Source organism: Acipenser ruthenus, chromosome 4, assembly GCF_902713425.1.
Source record: "Acipenser ruthenus chromosome 4, fAciRut3.2 maternal haplotype, whole genome shotgun sequence".
Classification (NCBI taxonomy): Eukaryota; Metazoa; Chordata; class Actinopteri; order Acipenseriformes; family Acipenseridae; genus Acipenser; species Acipenser ruthenus.
In genome coordinates, this window is record NC_081192.1 from 59,564,646 (window position 1) to 59,579,991 (window position 15,346).

Sequence of the window (15,346 nt, forward strand, 5' to 3'; positions counted from 1 at the left end):
TACAGCAGCAGTGTCCCCCACTGGGGATTGAACCCACGACCCTCCGGTCAAGAGTCCAGAGCCCTAACCACTACTCCACACTGCTGCCCACAGTAACGGCTTCTTTCTTGCCACCCTCCCATACAGGCCAGTGTTATGCAGAGCTCTTGATATGGTTGACTGGTGCACCATTACTCCAGTCCCAGCCACTGAACTGTAGCTCCTTCAAAGTGATTGTTGGCCTCTCTGTGGCTTCTCTCACAAGTCTCCTTCTTGTTTGAGCGCTGAGTTTTGAGGGATGGCCTTTTCTTGGCGCCTGGGTGGTGTGATGCAGCTTCCACTTCCTGATTCTTGATCCAACTGTGCTCACTGGGATATCCAAACACTTGGATATTATTTTGTACCCTTTGCCTAATCTATGCATTTGTATTACTTTATCTCTAACTTCTGTAGAATGCTCTTTGGTCTTCATTTTCCTTCAGATTCACGGCCTGACCAATGATCCTTCAACAGTGGGATTTTTATCCAGAAAATGTGACAGCAACTTTAATGGTTCACAGGTGGAGGCCAATGGTAAGGTAATTGTGTCCTCGTTAGGGCAATTTCTTTCATCGGTATAAACTGGGAGCTTCCACAGCACAGGGGTTGAATAGCAAAATATTTAAGTTTTTTATTTTTCTTAAAAATATTTCCCAACATAAAACCAATGTCACCTTACAATAATAGATTTTGAGTTTCAGTGTTTTAAAATAAAATATCAAACAGAACGAAATTTCAATGTACCGTTTGTAATTCAGTAATATGAGAGAATTGGTTCAGAGGTCTGAATACTTTTGCAAGGCACTGTGTATATATAAATAAAAATGAAAGGCAGTTTAATCCCATCAGATTCTATAGTGGGAGCACCTTCACCCCCAAATAGTTTTTCATAATCATACAGTAGCCCCTGGCTAAACCTGACATGTTTGTCCGACATAAGGAGTTGTCGGGTTTAAAAACAATACAATAAAATCGCACACACATACATTTACAGTTCTCGATGTATTTTAAATATAATTCACTGTGCTTAAATAATACTCATGTGTTTTGGGTAGGCTACACATTACATTATGTAAAAATATAAATCTGTACAGTAGCCCTATACAGTATGCAGTGCAATAGTAAAATCAAATAAATACCTAGCACACTTTTTTTTGTACTTTTAGCCTACTGGTAACACAAAATAAATCATGCTGCTGCATTGTACACATTGGTGTACAATGCGAATAAAAGATTATTTAAAATTGAAACGGAATGATTTTAGAATATATATATATATATATATATTTTAGCTCAAAGAGCCAGCTGCCAACAACATTTCACATTTTAACTTGAACTTAATGTGACTTAAAATGTCTCCTTTTTTTTCTTCTAGTTCCTCTCCAAAACCTGGGAGTTGTGCTTATAGACAAACATTCAATGTGCTCTCTGTTTCCATAATCGGGTTCCCCCCCTGCATGTCGAAAATGGCTTTTAACATTTTCACTATGAAGGCCGATGTGTTCTTATTTATTAATATTATTATTATTTGTTTATTTAGCAGACGCCTTTATCCAAGGCGACTTACAGAGACTAGGGTGTGTGAACTATGCATCAGCTGCAGAGTCACTTACAATTACGTCTCACCCGAAAGATGGAGCACAAGGACTTGCTGAGGGTCACACAATGAGTCAGTGGCTGAGGTGGGATTTGAACCGGGGACCTCCTGGTTACAAGCCTTTTTCTTTAACCACTGGACCACATAGCCTCCTATTTCCCTCCTCTGCTCTCTCGGGTACACCAATAATCCATATATTATGACGTCGACTTTGATTTTCTAAGTCCTGCAACCTGTCCCATAGCTTTTTATGCTGTTTCTCTGTCATTGTGACCATATTTTTTATGGCCTCCATTTTGTCTTCGCCGTTGCCATTCTTGAACACAGGTCAGAAATGTTATTTTGTACAGTTTCTACGCTAGTTTTTATGACAGTGATGTCTTCAGCCACCACCTGTAACAAAGCCTTTACCTTCTTTAATTCTTTGGCTATTACCGAGTCTGTCTCTGCTCATGGGTTACAGGAGCTTTCCCAACTCATGTCTGCTCACTCTGACATCATCACCTGACCCCCACGCTGTGCAGGTTTTTAAACATTTAAAAGATAAACAAAAACAGAAATCTCTAACTGCATATTGTTTTATTACATGTTTAGCTGAAAAGGATCTTGCATTGATATTAAGTTTCACAAAAAGTTGCTATGACACTTTGGAATGTAAATGTCTTTGTGATTTGGGGTGTTGAATCTTTCAATATTATTCCAATTGCAGGGGCTGCTTTCACTGAAGGGATATCAAGTGGACTGAGCACATCTGTTGCAGTTTTCTGTCATGAGTTGCCTCATGAGCTTGGTAAGGCCATCCGTGATACTATAATAGTCTAGAAATATACTGTCAAAAGATTAGTTTGCAAGGTTTTTTACAATGGTAAGTGCTGTTAATTGGAAGTGGCAATGAGAAAAGAAAGACATACTATTCTCACCCTTCCCTAGAACCCCACAGGTCTGAACTTATTGAAGAATATCAGTCAACTGCTTTAAGGTAGGTCCTAACAAATCAAATTCTGCAGGATAATCATATTTAAGGTTTAGTGGCTCACAAAAATTCTCATTATATTTAGCCAAAACTGTCATTTGGCCCGCATTCAGAGGGCAGTCCCCTTCTTGAAAGTGAGGGCATTGTCATATTGAAATTGAGGCCATTCAGGTGCATTCCATTTTAAAGATCAATTAAGATTAATTCAATATCAATAGAAAGGGGTAGGGTGACAAAATAAATTTTAAAAAAAGGGTGTCTGGGTTCAGTTTATTAGTAGGCCATTAAAATGTAGCTGTGAAAATCTATGATGTATTTCAAAATAATAAGTATGTCAGTAACATACATCCCCCACTGTGGCTGTAAATTCATATTTAGAGCCATCACTATGATGAAAATGTTGATGACCATGACTTACATCAACAGTATATATTTAACAGTGTAGAATAAGAATTAGTAAAACATGTTTAATCACAATTTGATATCCATTATCCAGATCTGTGGCAAAGACAGATGGATGAACAGACAGGCAGACACACCCATAACCACAGAATCTGATACTCTCAGTAACATGCTAAATAATGTTAATACAAAGCTTTACGACAAATAAGTGGCTCTTCAGATATATGCAAAGACTATGCCATGCTAAGTACAGAAGTATGACTGTCTCCACTATATCCTCTTCTCAGGGGACTTACTCCCCAGGGATAATAAAAACATAGCAAAGAGAATATATTGCTCTTCCATTATTAAAAAAGAAATACAATAAATAAGTTTGTTATAAATCTGTAGTTTTTATATGATCATTTACACAGATACACCTTGAACAGCAGACATGTTTTATCCTCCAGTGGCTGTAGGTATTATATCCAGGAAGAATTTACTAGAAATTAAGTTGATATCCAAAAAGCTGATCCAGGTTAGGCCTAGTTAGTACTTGTATGGGAGCCATAGGAACTTGCGTCTTCCCTTAGCCTGCGCAAGATGTTGGAGAGTACTGTGCTGTTTGTAGCTCACATTAAAATAAGACCCCATTACACTGTTTAAAAAACAAACTGGTTGTGTTACCAGTGGATATACGGTAAAGTTCCATGTCATGGAGGATAAACAAGATATATCCCATACACATTAGACACCTTATTCACCAGATCTAGTTCAAAAAAACAATCGAAACAGAATTACATTATTTTTCTCTGATTAACTTACAAGACTTAAAGCTGTCCAATGATGTCCTTGATATAGTTAATTGCTCTTTGTCATCAGGAAGGTTTCCTTCTTCTTTAAAAACAGCCTTAGTGAAACTTATCTGGATAGTTCAGTTCTAAGTAATTTTAGACCTTTTAAAAACCTTCCTTTTTTAGCAAAGGTACTTGAAAAACTCATTTTTAAACAAACTATTAGTTTCCTTGGAAATAATAACATCTTTGAGAAATTTAAATCAGGATTTCGTGCTAACCATAGCACTGAGACTGCACTTGTCAAAGTGTAAATGATCTACATATAAGTACAGATTCTAAGTGTTTATCTGTACTGATTCTCTTAGATCTGAGTGCTGCTTTTGATACTGTGGATCACAATATTTTAATTAATCGTCTTAGAGAATGGATGGGCCTTTCTGGTAGTGTCCTAAACCGGTTCATATCATATTTAATGAATAGACAGTAATCTACATCTGGACTAGCTAATATTACATGTGGTGTTCCGCAGGGCTCCATTCTTGGTCCCATGTTATTTTCTTTATACATGCTGCCTCTCGGGGAGGTTATTCGTAAACATGGGGTGAATTTCCACAGCTATGCAGATGACACACAGATTTATATATCTGTTAACCCAGGTGACACAACAGCTATCAATGTCCTTTTCAAATGTCTAGCCGATATTAGAAGCTGGATGTCTCAGAATTTCTTACAGTTAAATTCCGATAAGACAGAAGTCTTACTTTTAGGCTCTAATCAACATTTGGACTCAACAAATATTGATCTAGGTATGCTAAAATCAAATGTAAAATCTGAAGTGAAAAACCTGGGAGTTATTTTTGATTCTGCACTTTCCTTTGAACCACATATAACATTCATTACTAGAGTGTCCTATCATTTAAGAAACATTGCGAAAGTTAGATCATTCTTGTCCTTGGATGATGCAAAGAACTGAGTACATGCTTTTATTTTTTCTAGGTTAGATTATTGTAACACGTTATTCTCTGGACTTACAAGTCATGCTATATCACACCTACAGGTAGTGCAAAATGCTGAAGCTAGAATGCTAACTAGAACAAAAAAAAGGGCTCACATTACGCCTGTGTTGGCATCATTGCATTGGCTTCCTGTGCATTACAGAATTGATTTTAAAATTCTATTACTAGTTTTTAAAACACTGAATGGACTATCTCCACAATATCAGCCTGAACGCACTCTGAGATCTGCAAATGCTGGCCTTTTATGTATTCCGAGGGTGAATGGTAAAAGGATGGGCAAGGCTGCTTTCTGTTTTAATGCCCCCACACTCTGGAACTCCTTACCCTCTTTTATCAGAGATTCACCTTCAATTGAAATCTTCAAATCTCGATTAAAAACATACCTTTTTTAATATAGCTTTTCCATAACATTTTTATGTTTTATTCTGAGTTTTATTGTTACTTCTGTTTTTAATAACTGTACTCTTTTCTTGCTGTTTTATTGTATTTTGATATATTTTTTTTCTGTATGTAAAGCGCTTTGAATTGTATTGTACATGAATTGTGCTATATAAGTAAAGGTTTATTATTATTATTATTATTATTATTATTATTATTATTATTATTATTATTATTATTATTATTATTATATATGTGGACCAGAGTTAAATATTAGTTTTTTCTATTGTACTTGGTTAGAAGACAAAAATTGACCAGGGATTATATAGTTTGAGTCTCAACAACATATTTAGGAAATGTGAAAATAAATTAAAATGGTAGAAGAGATTACAGTGGAATACAGAGAGTGGAATACAGTGTACCTCACCCTATGTAATTAAAGTATTCCCCATTTAATTGATTTGCTTTTAAAATTGTGTGTGTTTCCAGGTGAAACCAAAGCCATTATTATTGTTATTTCAGGGGACTTTGCTGTACTCCTCAAAGCTGGCATGACAGTAAAGCAGGCCATTCTGTACAACATGCTTTCAGCAATGATGGCATACCTGGGCATGATAACTGGGATACTCATCGGCCATTATGCTGAAAATATATCTATGTGGATATTTGCCTTAACAGCTGGGTTGTTTATGTATGTGGCTCTGGTGGATATGGTAAGTACATATTTATCTGACACCTTATATTATGTATTATATTATAATAACTTCCAATTCATTTTAATGTAAGCTTTTGCCCACATCATGTGCCTCGCTGAGACCTGGCAACAGCCAAATGACTTTTATCAACTTAATCAGGCGATCCCACCCAGTTACTCATACATCAGTCAACCTCGCTCTACTGGGCGAGGGGGTGGGGTTGCTGTACTGTATCGTGACAATCTCAAAGTCAAGTCTGTCAGTGTACCCCAGCACTCTTCCTTTGAATGTCTGGCTGTTAAACTCCCTGGCTCTCAACCGCTGATCATTCTAACCATTTATAGACCACCTAAGCCATCTGATCTGTTTTTAAGTGAACTGTCCTCATTAATGACTTCTGTCTGTGACATGTCTCCCAATGTACTGCTTGTAGGTGATTTTAATATCCACGTTGATGCCACTGCAAGTTGTACTTTTGCTGCTGACTTTATGTCCTTGCTCCAATGGTTTTTTTGGTTTTTTTTTATTTTTTTTATAAATTTAGTCCTTGCCAGTTATTATTATTATTTTCTCCCAATTTGGAATGGCCAGTTATTTTATTATGCTCAGCTCACCGCTACCACTCCTGCGCTGACTCGGGAAGGCGAAGACAAACACACGCTGTCCTCCGAAGCGTGTGCCGTCAGCCGACCGCTTTTTTTCACACTGTGGACTCACCATGCAGCCACCCAAGAGCTACAGCGTCGGAAGTCAACACAGCTGTCGGGCAGCTTACAGGCAAGCCCGCAGGCGCCCGGCCAGACTACAGGGGTCGCTGGTGCGCGGTGAGCTGAGGACACCCTGGCCAACCTAACCCTCCCTCCCTCCCTCCCCGAGGGCGGCGCTCGGCCAGTTGAGCGCCGCCCCCTGTCGGCAAAGGAATAGCCTGGACTCGAACTCGCGAGGTCCAGACTATAGGGCGCATCATGCACTCTACGCAAGTGCTTTTACTGGATACGCCACTCGGGAGTCCTTTACTCGATGGTTTTGATGTCACTCAGAATGTTACTTTCCCCTCTCACAACAAAGGTCACATTTTAGATTTAGTCTGCTCCACTGGTATTCTTCCTTGCAATATAACTGATGGTGACCTCCCCATCTCAGATCACAAAACTGTTATGTTTGAAGTCTCCGCCCCCCTTTCCAAGCAAAATGTCAAACGCACTATTTCCTTTAGGAATGTAAAAAACATAAACCCCACTGATCTCATGAGTCTGTTTAACACATACCCCGGTCCCGACTCCCAGTCCCCCCCGACCTCATCACTCACTACAATGACTGTCTTTCCTCCTGCCTGGATACCCTCGCTCCCCTCATAACCTGCTCAGACTCCTTCACTCACACTGCTCCCTGGTACACCCCCGAGCTACGCCAGTTAAAAGCCAGTGGATGGTGTCTCGAGCGTCTGTGCAAAAGGACTGGCCTAGTAGTTCATTCTCAAGCATACACAGATCACCTGTTGATATATAAGAACACCCTCTAAGCTGCCAGAACATCCTACTACTCCGACATCATCAATTCTGGTAAAAACAACTCAAAAGTCCTCTTCTCCACAGTGAACCGCTTACTTCAGCCTCCTGACAACTTCCCTGCAGACCCCTCCCCCGAACAGTGCAACAAGTTTCTGAATTTCTTCCACGCCAAAATTCACGACATCCACCAACATCTTCTTACAATGCCCAGTATTTCTGCCGACAATTTGTCCTGGATGAACACCTCGGAAGGCTCAGTGTACACCACCTGCCTCTCTGACTTCACCCTGGCTACTGAGAATTCCATCACTGAGCTTATCTGCAAATCCAAATCATCCACCTGCCAACTTGACCCCCTGCCTACCTGCCTGCCTTCCATCTCTCCCTTGCTCACTGGCATAATTAACTCCTCCCTCAGCACGTACCCTCCACTCTTAAGATTGCTGCCCTTCCTCTCCAAAATACTGGAGCGGGTTGTGGCCACTCAACTGCAACACCATCTCAATTCTAATAACTTTCACAAACCATTCCAGTCCGGTTTCCGCTCCAAACACAGCACCGAAACAGCCCTGGTCAAAATCACCAACGACCTCCTCCGTGCAGCTGACTCAGGCCTGCTATCCATCCTCATCCTCCTTGACCTGAGTGCAGCCTTTGATACCAGCCTTTGATACCATGTCACGGGTGTTGCGCTCTCCTGGTTTTCCTCCTGCCTCACTGATCGCCAACAGTTTGTGCAACTGAAAAATCACAGATCAGGGCGTGCGGCTGTCTCACAGGGTGTCTCCCAGGGGTCAGTGTTGGGTCCTCTCCTCTTCATCATATACCTCCTACCCCTGGGTAAGATCATGCAACATCACAAAGTTCACTTCCACTGCTATGCTGACGACACCCAGCTCTATCTCTCCACCAAACCCACCACCCCTCCCTCCCACCTCCCTCATTAACTGCCTTCAAGACATTCGGAGCTGGATGAGCATGAACCTCCTCCAACTCAACAGCAACAAGACATGCTCATCGGCTCCAAATCCACTCTCTCCAAACAGCACAACCTCAACATCACCATAGATGGTTTCCCGGTCCCTCTGTCAACACAAGTCAAAAGCCTTGGTGTCATCCTGGACAGTTCCCTCTCATTCGAATCCCACATAAAAACCATCACCCAGACAGCATTCTTTCATCTCCGCAGTATCTCTAGGCTCCGATCCTCACTTTCACACTCCAGTACTGAAACCCTTATCCATGCCTTCGTCACTTCCCGTCTGGACTACTGCAACACTCCTCACTGGTATCCCCACCAAACTCACCAACAGACTCCAACTGGTCCAGAACTCTGCTACCAGAATCCTCACCCGCACTAGATGAACTGAACACATCACACCAATCCTCATCAATCTACACTGGCTCCCTGTGCAATACCGTATTGACTTTAAGACACTCCTCCTCACCTACAAAGCCCTCCATAACCTGGCACCCACCTACCTTTATGACCTTCTCCCAGTCTATGCCCCCTCCCGCTCCCTCTGCTCCTCCTCTGCTGGTCTCCTTATTACCCCTCCATTCCGCCTTTCCACCATGGGTGCCCGGGCCTTTAGCTGCTCGGCACCCAGGCTCTGGAATGCACTCCCCCCACACATACGACATGCAGACACAGTCTCATTCAAAAACCTCCTGAAAACACACCTTTTCCAGAAAGCCTATGACCTTTAGTCTATGGTCTGTTTGACTGTGTCCTACCCCCCCCCCCATGCCTTCCCAGTATCCCTATGTATCCCTATGTGCCCCCTCAACCTAAATCCTTACCCTAAACCGGGTCCGTATCCTATTCCCAACCCTACCCCCTAAACCTAAACCCTTACCCTAAACCAGGTTCATATCCTCTACCCAACCCCTCCCTCCTCTTTTTATCTGTCCTGTTTTGTCTGGTCTTTTAACTTTAGATTTTTAGATTTTAAATTGCACTGTTGATTGATGCACTTGATTTTATGACTTTATGGATTGCACTTGATTTTATGTAGGCCTACTTTTAATGTAAGATGTCCTTGAGTGTCCTGAAAGGCGTCCGTCAAATAAAATGTAGTATTATTATTACAATCATGTCCATAGTCCCAGTACAAACAATTCAATGGTGTCTGTTAACATTATTCCATAGTTTGACCTTTTTTGTACATGGTAAACATTCCAGTTTGTTCGTGTAGTATTAGGTTAAAATATCACATTAAGTGTTTGCCTTTTTTCCAATTTTTTTTATAATGATACATATTGAGCTGATATGTTCAACATGGGCTTTTAATGTAACAATCTTCATTTAAAACATAAATCGATAGATTTAATGGCACAAGTTTTAATCAGTTCATGAATCAAATCTTTCACTTAAATAGAATACACTAAATGCTAAATACTTACAAAGTCAGCACTTTCATTTAACATAAAGGCACTGTGCTCACAGATCTCAGTACCATTTTTCCTTTCAAGACTGACAAAATATATTTACACAAAATATATGATAATGAACTAATTGCTGGAGTAGTTTTTACTATTTACGCATATTGTGTGCACTACAGCCTGTTGCTTTTTACGTCCTGCGTGAAGCCAGCGGCTTGAGTCACTCCTTCCCAGGGATCCAGCAACATACAGTTGTAGTCAAAAGTTTACATACCCAATGGAAATTTTATAATTTTATAAAACTTCTGCTACAAAGCTGCATAGCTCCGGCTGGAGTTCTTTTATTTCTTGTTTTTGCTTTTTTGCACCATATGAGACATTTATATTATTTATATAATTGTTATTTTGTGTTGAGAAAGTATTTTCTTTTTGTGTGTTTTCTGTTTTTTAAAGATGCTATGCCTATTCAAGGACGCTGCCTGCCCTAACAAGCAGTGCCGGGTCTCTGAGGTGATCCGCTGCACAGCTAGGTAACTACAACAGCATCCTGGTAGCCTACCAGTCGCATTATTTGCTGCAGTCCCTCTCTGAGAACTAAAGGCTCTCACCACAACAGCTGGTTAACAAAAACCTGCTCTGTGTGTCCAAGCTCAATGGACAGGCTGTAGGTTTGGTCCCGTGGTGGACGAGATGCTGCAGTGCGGGAATCCACTAAGGAGCTGGTTCGTCTGCTTTCCAAGCGACCACCTCCAGTACGTAAACCAGCGGCAAAATGGTGCCCTAGGCACCAGCAGCCTCAAAGACCGGCAAAGCTGGCTGCGCCCGCTGCCAGAGATAATGTTCGGAAGCGGCCCACAGCTGCTCACCGCAGAGGCTTTAATAGGTTCCACCGCTCTGCGCAGAGACAGAAGCCGGAGGCTAATCAGCAGCTCTAGGAATTTGCTGCCAGGTGCCCAAGCAGGATGGTGCCCTTCAGACAGATCCTCAACCTCAGACAGGTCAACCTGTATCTTAGCCGAAAGAGGTTCAAAATGTTGACAATGCAACAGCTGTTGCAGTCAATCAGGCCAGGCGACTGGTCCACCACGGTTGACCTCAAAGACACTTATTTCCACATCCCCTTAAAACCAGCACTGTGGTTCATCTTTCAGGGAACAGCGTACGAGTTATGCTTCTTGCCATTTGGCCTCTCCCTGGCTCCCCTGTGCCTTCCCGAAGTGCATGAAAGCTATCTTCGCCTCTGAGACTCAAAGGCATCAGAGTACTCAATTATTTGAACGACTGGCTAATTTGTGCCCAGTCTCCAGCAGGCAGAGACCCACACAGAACTTCTCACCGGCCATCTTCAACAGGTGGGCCTTACGGTGAATCATGTGAAGAGCCAGCTCACACCTTCCCAGACAACCTCCAGGAGTGTGCTTTAACTCCGGGGCCATGCTGGCCACTGTGTCAGATGGCAGAGTGCACAGAATAGCCACCTGTTTGGTGCTTTTACAGCTCAATAGAGTGCTCACGGTAGTAACGTTTTGAAACTTCTGGGCCTGAAGGCAGCAGCAGGAGACATGTGCTTGACATGTGATCAACCACCAGGGTGGCCTCAAGTCGCCCAGTCTTCATCGTGTGGCCCACAAGCTTTTGCTCTGGGCGAACGAGAATCTTCTCTCCCTGCCCGGGGTGATAAACTGGGCGGCGGAAGTCCTCTCAAGGGTAGTCCCCAGCAGCTCAGTGGAGGCTTCGCCCCGAGGTGGTGAGCCTCATCTGGGAGAGGTTCGGGAGAGCAGAGATAGATGTCTTTGCTTCCCAGGACTCAACCCACTGTCCCTTCTGGTTCTCCATACTGGGAAGCGTGGACCCACTGGCAATAGATGCCTTAGCACACCAATGGTCGAGGCATCTGTTATACGCCTTCCCACCGCTCGCCCTGCTCCTGCTGTGTCTAGAGAAAATCAGGCAGGACCAAGCCAAGGTGCTCCTAGTAGCCCCTTATTGGCCCAGGAGACTGGTTTTCAACACTGATGCAGCTCCTGAGCCTGGCCCGTGAACAGCTGCATTTGAGCCATCTGCGTCTGTCCAACAGGTTTATTGACACCCTACAAAATAAGTGTGGCGTCTTTCAGACATGGTGTCTGCTTCGTAGGTTCGACCCCACAACTTGTCCCATGGCCGTAATATTGCAATTTTTGCAGGACCTGTTTGAGGAGGGGAAATCCCCAGGTCTATGTGGCAGCTATTTCGGCTTGCCATGTCAAGATTGACTTGGTCTCCCCAGGAGCTCACTTCCTGACGGGGCAATTTTTGAAAGGGGCTTGGCGGCTTCGGCCGCCTATGAAGGACATTGTTCCTCGCTGGAGGCTATACATGCTTAATGACTCATGAAGCCTCCATTTGAGCCCCTGCTATGATATATTTTTATCATTTAAAGTGTCTTTCTTGCTCGCTATCACCATCGCAAAGCAGGTGAGTGAGATGCAGGCATTCTTGATAGTGAAAGCCTGCTTATTTTTTACAGAGGTCAGGACAAAGGTTACGTGCCATACCAGTCCTGCCTTTTTTTGCCGAAGACAGTCTTGGCATTCCATGTGAACCAGTCTGTGGAATTGGAGGCTTTCCATCCACCTTTCCAGTGTGACAGAGAGCATCAGCATACACTGCCCAGTGCAGGCCCTGGCGTACTATGTTGACAAGACGAAAAGTTGGAGTAAGTCTGAACTATTTTTATCTGCAATGGGACGAAGTCCCATATATAAGCCCTGTCTAAGCAGCGGCTGTCCAAGTGGATAGCAGACATGGTCAGGACTGCCTATGAGCTGGCCAACTTGCACCCGCCAGAAAAGCTCACTGCCCATTCGTGGACTTTATTCCAGAGTGCATCTGTTGGAGACATTTGCAATGCAGTGGTGTGGGCTACTCCCCATACCTTTACTTGGTTCTATAGACTTAATGTCATGGATCATCAAAACCCTGGTTTTGGAACTAGAGTGGTAAGGGCGGCTTTTCAGTCGACCCTTACAACACAGACATAGAGGTGACTACTTCTTACTGGGGTTCCGTATGGTAACACACAAGGCAGCCTCGGCTTATCCTTGTAGCATTCCGGTCGTGTAGCAATCTTGCCCTTGAGACAGCTTGGGTATACTGACCCATTCAGTAATGGTTACATTTTGTACTTGAAAGGGAACGTTAGGTTATTATCATAACCCTGGTTCCCTGAAATAGAAATGTAACCATTAACCTTCAAGGTCGCTGCCATGATTGCAGCAGGCTTGAAAGAAAAATGAAGCTGAGATCTGTGAGCGCAGTCCTTTTGTGCCCTCGGGGGCATGCCATGACTGCATCACAGGCTCAAAGAGCAGCTTTGGTATACAATATTCAGGATTTGGGTCTTTAGTATGTAAATACCCATTTGGTAATGGTTACAATTCCATTTCAGGGAACCAGGGTTATGATAATAACCCAACGTTTACTTATTTTCTACAATTCCACATCATTTTGGATAGATAAAATATTGTTCACATGCTGTGATTAGTTGTTGGTGTTGTTTTATTTCATTTTTACATTTTACTCTTTTAATACTAAAACTACAATACATAGGTAGCTCAATATTGTATCCACTCATTTAATTATTTAAATTGGAAATTAATTCTATCTTTATGAATCACTTCTTATGCTGAGACTTAACTATACCCTTAATTGAACTGATAATTTGCTTAATTGTTTTCAGCTCTTAAACAGTTGCTATAACATTTTATAAGTAACTTGAACTCTGCAAAAGGTCTAATTAAGCAAATTGCCAGTTCAATTAAGAGTATAGTTAAGTAATTGAGAGCTCAGTTGGAATGAAAACCAGCAGACACAAGGGGTCCTCAGGACCAGGGCTTGGGAATCACTAGTACATATTTAAATATGCAAGACTCAAGATTGCAACATGCTTTCTATTCAGCAGTATATGCATGATAAAAACAAAAACATCTCTCAAATATTAATTTATTTATTGATAAATTATGTTCCTGAAATGAAGCTTCCAACAGGGCCCTGCTCTCCCATAACGAAATGTTTCAAATTACAACATTCCTTTCTGTGTTGTTTGAGGGGAAATGTGTGCAGCAGAGAGGATCCTTCCAATTAAAACTGAATTTTAAAGTAGTGTAAAATACAGAGTTTATTCAAGGTTAATTGGTGTAATTAGATCAGCTAATGGAAATTAGTGAAATATTCATGAGGCCACCAAGTGTTTCTAACCTGAAAAAAGCAGTAGCTATTCAAATACTGCACTGTGTTTGTGTGTATATATGTGTGCTAAATTTCGATGAAAATAGAACATGCTACAGTATGTGTATTTACTCCGGTCTAATATTAATTTATTAACTTGCAGGTGCCTGAAATGCTGCACAATGATGCTGGCGATCATGGCTTCAGCCACTGTGGCTACTTCCTGTTGCAGAATGCTGGGATTCTGCTGGGGTTCAGCATCATGCTTGTCATTGCCATATTTGAAGACAAAATTCTGTTGGACATTAAACTGTGATGCAGTACATTTAGCCCTGTTACTCCAAAGCTATTGTTACACAGGTCAACAACAGTAGAACTTCTGATGCTTATATTTATTTCTCCCTTGAATGCCTTTACTTATAAGGGATTTTTGTATTGCTTTTGTGTTGCCAACTGTAAAGTGACTATTTTCATATTGTTACAAATGCTGCATGTTACAGAATAGTCTGCAGTGTTCATATTACATTCTGTACTGTGTTATAATGAAATTTGCTCTTTGCTTTAAATGTGCGCTGGGTCATGAAATGTATTAGTTAATGCTCACCAATAGACTTGTTTCACAAGCAGTTATTACTTGAGTGTTTGTGCTGTGTTTTTTTGTTGTTTTGCCTAGAAGTGTGTTCTTTTGTTTAAAGCTTTTATTTTGCCCCTTGTGCCATGTTTTGTTTGTTCCTGTTTGTTTTTGTGTTTAATTAACGGGCATGTGCTTAAACTGCAGCTTTCTGTATCTGGGTCTAATTCGTGCTGGTAGCTAGCCTGGCTGTGACGCTACCCTGTAACATGTGGTGTCGGAAGTGAGATAGTGTCCCTTGTGACCCAGAGCAGGACTGCAGTTTAAAAAAATAAAATAAATAAATACAAATGGATAATTGGATCACCTGGAACCCTGACACATCCCAAACCCAGTGGACTGGACCTCCTCGGTGGCCTCAAAGCTTTCTCTCTGAGTCTTATTAATTCCTGCCGGTAGCCAGCCTGGTCCATGACGCTACCTTGTCACAGTTAAATTGTTACAATGCCTAACGTGGGGGCAGCACTATGTTGTAGCATATAATAACATGTAAGCCTACTACAGTAAAGAAAATTATTATTATTATCACTTGGGTTTGTCTTAAACTTGTGCAAAATGTGAGGCTCTGTTGTTAAGTAGCCTTATAAACAGTTTTCCAAGTTCAAATATTGATCTACCTAACTGTGCATCTATATGTATGCTATGATGTCTTTTTTCTTAACGTCTCGTTTGAAATATAGCCTACATTAAAAAATAAATCAGTTAGTACTGTATACTCAAGTTAGTATAACACTACTACTACTAATAATGTCTTA

The 15,346-nt window shown here is 41.7% G+C and overlaps 1 protein-coding gene across 3 annotated transcripts in view; it reads left to right on the top strand.

Annotated features, from left to right (window-relative positions):
• The window catches only part of LOC117399520 (zinc transporter ZIP6-like), a 69,553-nt gene extending 54,437 nt beyond the window's left edge, over positions 1 to 15,116 (top strand). For all 3 annotated transcript variants that reach the window (XM_059022602.1, XM_059022601.1, XM_059022603.1), the window contains 3 exons: positions 2,325 to 2,405; positions 5,683 to 5,873; positions 14,124 to 15,116. In XM_059022602.1, coding sequence (XP_058878585.1) covers positions 2,325 to 2,405; positions 5,683 to 5,873; positions 14,124 to 14,276 — 425 coding nt within the window. In that variant the 3' untranslated portion in view covers positions 14,277 to 15,116. The remainder of the gene's footprint in view (positions 1 to 2,324; positions 2,406 to 5,682; positions 5,874 to 14,123) is intronic.
• The last annotated feature ends 230 nt before the right edge of the window (positions 15,117 to 15,346 follow it).